We start from the raw sequence: 6,253 nt of genomic DNA, 5'->3' as shown, positions 1-6,253 counted from the left end.
TATTTGTCACTTACTCATACAGGTACAAGTAGGAGAATGTATTTATTTATATTGTTCATTGATTTATATCATTTACAAAATGCTTTGGACACAATTGAAACTGGATCATGAATGCAAAGCATTTTCCACTCAGTGTTACTGTTAAGTAACCTGAGCTCCTTAGATTGCCATATTCTCTGGGCTTTTTTCCAACTTTGGGATAGTGGCATCTCCTTGTTTCCATCCAAATCAACAAGGCCTCTGCCTCTTTCCTGAGCTCTTATTGGTTCCTCTTGTTGACGTGTATCTGGAGAGCAGATGGCTTTACACATAAATCCTATTAACAACTTTCTGCTGATGAAGACACACTGAGTACAGGGCTGTCTCACTCTCTCATTACCTCCAGTGAGCGGCCTGCTTTAAAAAAAAAAAAAAAATCTAACTTCTGAACAAGAAGCACATAATTTGCTCGAGTTTGCTCGGAGACCGCGCCATGTCTGGAGAGAAGGTAAATGGGTGGGGTTGCACTTTTGTGGTTTTCTCAAGAGACTTTGGAGTGTGGTTGGTTCTCAAGGTTTTTTTTTTCCAGTATGCAAGAGTGTTGTGATGACATTTTTGATGAACATGTGCAAAAAGGAGGAGATATGTGTCTGTGAGCAAATGTAACTTGCTCATTGTGATTTATAATACTTAAAACGAAATAATCTGTTCAGGAAGATATTGGAGGCCCAATTACTGTAAGTAGAATATGATTTCTTACCCCGATGTGAGATATGTGACACTCTACAGTGTGTCTGAATGCCAAGATGGGAAGTAGTACCCCAAAAGGTATAATATTTTGGAAAGACTTCAAAAGCAGAATCATCACTGTAGGTGGCTGTAGCAGTGACAAAGCTGGCATTTACGTGCATCTGATGGCAATACGGATTTTGTCCGGATAGAGCTTATCCGCTCTTGTAAATACCCACAAGAGAGATTGAAGACAGAATACAATCCAATCACTTAAACACTTATGGTATACTGGAAATGCGAGAATACATTCTTGCCATGAAAGATCAATTACAATTGTTTACCTGTAACTGCCCAACAGATTTGGTCAAGTTATCTCAAAAAAAAAAAAAAAAAAAAAAAAAAGGAAGTCATTAATTACAGTATATTAGACAATGCAATAGAGTACCTCACAGCGATTTTTTTTGTAGGAATTCCCATTAGCAAATCTCAGATCGCGTTATATAAGAACTGTGTTCCAAAAATAAACAAACCACCCTGGCGATTTTGTCAGGTATGTGACATTGGATAACGTCATTGGATAAATCAGTACTTTTTCACCATCAGCTGATGCTTCATATCCATAATGATTCAAATTGCCGGGGTGGTTTGTTTATTTCTGGAGCACAGTTCTTATATGACCAGATATAAGATTTGCCTATGGGAATTCCAATAGAAAATATAGCTGCAAACAGTGATAATACAGTGCCAGCGATTGCAGAGAGAAGAAAGAAAGAAGCAATGATAAGTAATATGCACAATAAGCCATAGAAACATAGAAGACTGAACTTGAGAGAAAGAAGACCATGCAATTAACAAATGAGCATTTGAAACCCTCACTAACCCTAACCTCAGTAAAACTATGCCTACCCCTAACCTCAAGAAATACTACGCGTAAGCCTACGAATGCCAATCATTATCACCTCAACACATCGTCGGGGTCAGGGATCGAACTGCTGACCTCCGGACTCACAGGCTGCCTTTTCAAGCAAATAGCTGAAAAATCCTGGGTTTAAGTGTTTTTCAAACTGCTCAAAATTGTAAGCGTAAGTGTAAGCAAGTTTCACGACTTTCAGCCAAACAAGGCATGACTTATGCCTGTTTAAAGTTTGCATTTTCAAAAAATTGCTATAGCGCCCCCATTTGGCCAATTGGAGTAAGATTGGTTTCAGTGATATTTGGAATGTCCCTCTACATTACTGCAAATTTTCAAACAAATGTGAGTCTGCATGTATGTGTTAGGGGCAGACAAATAATTTTCATAAAACTGCAATATTCATCGCCTCTTAAAAGCTTAATTTTTTCACTTGTGGAAAATCCGCCGCTAACGTTTTGTCGGCATAGGTCCAAAGTTCATGTGTAAACAGTTTCGTGCAGATTGCTCAAAAATCCCAGGAGAAGATAGATTTTAACTGCTTTTCATATAATTCAAAATGGTGGGAGATCTAAAGGTCAGAGGTCAAAAGTCAGAGTGTGAAAGTTGTTAGGCATGATTAGACGCATGTGTGTATCGAAGTTTCATGGCTGTAGGTCAAACAGGGCTTGAGTTGTACCGTTTCAAAGTTGGCACTTTCAATTGAGTGCTATAGCGCCACCCTTTGCCGAATGACTGTGAGATTAATTTCTTGACCGTTTTTCATGACACACTACCATATGGCCGAGTTTCGTAAAAAGCGACAGTACTTTAGAAAAATAATGCCAACATCAAAACGGAGCCCAGCTCAGTGCCTGAGCTCTGGCCCCGTAAAAATTACGCCATCGCCCAGGGGGATAGCGCCCTCTAGCGGCAGTGATGTCAGACTTCGGTGCTCTACAGTTAGGAACCAAATGGACCCTTACATGTATGTAACTCTGAGAGTTATGGGGCACTGTGGCCTATTATAATGCATACCAATCTGGGGTAAAAAGAAATCTTAAGACTTGCAACTGTGGGGAATTGTTATGACTGAGTTGAAGACAGAAATAGGCCTGCCCTGCATATATGGCAGATCTGCATCTAATAGGATTACCTACCATGTCACAATCACAGCCACCTCCTTCTTCCTGACTTGAAATCATGACAGTGTGTTACTGAGAGAGATTGCTTGTGCATGGATCTCAGGGTGACACTATGGGTGCATTTGGATATACGCATATACGTTCGGATATACGCACCCTCAGTGTAATGTGAAAGCACACATTTTATTTGTATTCTGCTAACACATATTCTATTGATATTTTGAGTGACTTGCTGAGTGCGAGGGGATCTTTTCAAGCAAGGAAAACGTACAATTTCATTTTATTAAAGTACAACAAAGTTTGTTTATAAAGATTTCATTTCATTTATTTGTTAATTTGTACTAGGCACCATCTACAAATTACATTAATAGAAACAAATAATTTAAAAATATGCTTTGTACCAGATGAAGACTGTACTAGCCAATTTCCATTTGTAGTCCCTGGGCTGAGATAGTCTAAAAAAGAGATAATAGTTTATAAATACTTCCTTTTCAGTCCCAAAAAAGGTGTATACATTTGTTATGTTTTTGAGGAACAAATTGACAAATGAGTCACCTTATCCATGCTCTCTCTATCTTATGTCTTATGTCCTTCTAATTATTAGAAGCTTGTAAGACAAACCATGCCAAGATGACACATAATACTTGTAATGTAATGCCAAAGTGTAGGCGATTTGTTTTCTTAGATAAATTAGTTACAGTCTATTATAGAGTGCCATGAACAATAGATTTTTATGATGCTCTAAATTTCAAGGCAGAATTCACACCATGTGTCACTGTAACCACCTGATGATTTAATTCAGTTGTCTTGATGTTGACTATATTATGCAGATTTGAATGATACAAAATTAACACTGTTAATGTGAACACTGTTAATACCTTTGATCCACACCCCGGATTCTGGTTAACAGTATACAATATGGTGGCAGTGGCGAATACTAGAACGCTCGCCCCAAAACATGCTCTTGGAACGGTCGCCACCAGGTGTTCCTAAACGTAACCTCAGTAAAACTATGCCTAAAACTAACCTTAATGCTAAACATAACCTCAGTGAAACTATGCCTAAACCTAGCCTGATTCCTAAACTTATAGGGTAAGCGATTTGCTTTGGTTAAAATAAGTGTTAAATAGCTCTATATTCTGATAGTACTCATTGCCGTGTTATTTTTTTCATTGCACAAAAAAGTGCAACATGAGTCTCCATGTCTCTCCAGCTCCTTATTAAACAGAAAATGCATTTTCAGGTCAGGATACCAATTTTATCCATTCAGGATACAGAACTCTGACAGGATATAGATTAAACAAGTGAAATTGGAAGTGATGACACAAAGAAATGAGAAGACAACATTGGAACTGGAACTGGAACATGAAGCTGATAAATAACAAAAACCTTTTTGCTTTAACAAAAAAACATCACTTGCCCTACCTTTAACCTCAGTAAAACTATTCCTAACCCTAAACTTATTCCTAACCTTAACTTCAGTAAAACAAATACAAGAATACAAGAACCGCTGGGGGCGAGCGGTCTGCAAAGAAAATGGGGGCGACTGTGTTTTGGGGCCGAGGGTTCCAGTTACCGCAGTGGAACAGGAGGCAGAGTTCCAGCCTGGGAAGAAAGAGGGTCAATGGTTCAAACCCGACTCCTCCTGACATTGTGTCGTAAGTGTCCTTGAGCAAGACACTGAACCCCTAAGTGCTCCCAGCAAGCTGGTCCATTGCTCTGTTGCCTTTGCCATTAGTGTGTAAATGGGTGAATGCAATGTATGTTGTAAAATTGCTAAATAAATATAGGTATACACGCGCAGTAATGATAGAAAATGTTTTTTTCTATTACTCCTGTCCTATTAAATGCTTTTTTCCTCCTTCATTTCTCTTGCTTACATTTATGTGAATTTGTGATGGTGAGTAATTATACAAAATATTACTCCCAACATCTCAGTAGCATAGTAAATTAATACTGACAACTTACTATTAAAGCCACATACAGTACACTTGCCTGTCCTTCTCAATCTCTTTTTATTTGTCATCTTTTGTGCCCCATACTTTCCATCTCCCAAAAGTCTCATCCATGGTCTGTTTCTGATTTTCTCAGCAAATTGACAGAAACCCAAAAAGAAGAAGGAGGAGGCCAATGGCACGGCAGAAGCCAAGACCAATGGAACTGAAGCCAAACCCAAGAAAACAAAGAGCAAGAAAAACGAAGACGGGTCAGGGGAGGAAACGTCTGCCATTCAAAGTAAGATCAAATCTCTGATAATGCAAGGGTTTCCTTTGAAGACTTTCTTTAAGAAGTTTATATCCACAATGCTGTTTATTCACGTCACATTACGGTCCCTCTCTCCAAAATGATAAAAGATGGGAAGAAGGTGAAGAAAAAGAAACCAGACAAGGACAAAGAAGATACAGAGAAAGAGCCAAAGAAGAAAGCCAAAAGTGCACCAAAGAAGAAGAAAGGTAAGCGATCAACACGCTGGTAACTGGACTAGGAAAGGATGAGCAGCTGTCACTGGGATTCAAATTAGTAGAAGCCCAGTTTGAATGAATGTGTCTGTGGTTCTCAAATGTTTTAATAACAAGTACCCCCCATAACTGTGAGAGTGTACAAATGGAACCAAGTGGACCCATTTGGTTCCATTTGTACACTCTCCAGAGCTACAGACCTGTGAGAGTCCATTTGGAAACCCCTCAAGGAACTCTAAGGCTCCCCGGACCCCACTTTGAGAACCACTGGTGTAATGTGACAAGCAAACACTGACAAGGAACCGGTCAAGGTTTTTCAGGGTATGATTGTCTGCCTTTCTGCAGATTCAGACACTGAAGAAGATGATGAAGAGGACACCAAGAAGAAAACCAAGAAGAAGACTTCAAAGGACAGTTCTCCCTCTGCCACTGCCACCAAGGAGAAGAAATCTAAATCTAAAGGTAGGGCAGTTGCAGTAGAAAGGCCCTGGGGTGGTGGTGTCACACCACGTGTGTGTGTGTGTGTGTGTGTGTGTGTGTGTGTGTGTGTGTGTGTTTTGCGAGACCAGACTTATGTTGGTAAGAGGATTAGATGGTTTCATTGTGTAATAGTGAGTGAATGGAAACATTTGCTCAGCAACAGTGATGGTACACAAATTGTTTGCCCGCTGGGTAAACAATTAACAAGTTGTCTTTTTATATATCTGGTAAATGAGCAATAATCTAGTCACGCATTGGTTAGGCTTATTTTCAAATTAACCAATAATGACCCCCAAAATAAAGAAATGATTAACACAACAAGGTAGCACATTGTCTTACTGACATGAGATTTGTCTGAAACTAATATCAAATGTTCATGACAGGGCACCCTGACTAGATCATTACAATGTCCCGTTCGGTTCTAACCGGATAGCAGCGTTGCATGTCTTTCTACAACTGTGCCTTCATATTCCTGGTCTCTCTACACTCTCCTATCTAATTAAAAAATACAAAATAAGAATAAGATGTTTGATGTATGTCACATCATCCTGCACTATGATCCTTAATTC

At 39.2% G+C, this 6,253-nt stretch overlaps 1 protein-coding gene across 1 annotated transcript in view; it reads left to right on the top strand.

Annotated features, from left to right (window-relative positions):
- Positions 1-472: 472 nt before the first annotated feature.
- The window catches only part of LOC311048871 (tubby protein homolog), a gene marked incomplete at both ends in the record, with an annotated part of 11,476 nt that continues 5,695 nt past the window's right edge, over positions 473-6,253 (top strand). The window contains 4 exons of the mRNA XM_084062197.1: positions 473-487; positions 4,848-4,980; positions 5,100-5,198; positions 5,550-5,666. Of these exons, the coding sequence (XP_083918323.1) occupies positions 473-487; positions 4,848-4,980; positions 5,100-5,198; positions 5,550-5,666 (364 nt within the window). The remainder of the gene's footprint in view (positions 488-4,847; positions 4,981-5,099; positions 5,199-5,549; positions 5,667-6,253) is intronic.

Source organism: Gymnoscopelus microlampas, assembly GCF_963454915.1.
Source record: "Gymnoscopelus microlampas genome assembly, chromosome: 7".
Taxonomy (NCBI): domain Eukaryota; kingdom Metazoa; phylum Chordata; class Actinopteri; order Myctophiformes; family Myctophidae; genus Gymnoscopelus; species Gymnoscopelus microlampas.
The sequence above is the reverse complement of the archived record's forward strand: the minus strand, read 5'-3'. Positions and strand labels throughout refer to the sequence as shown.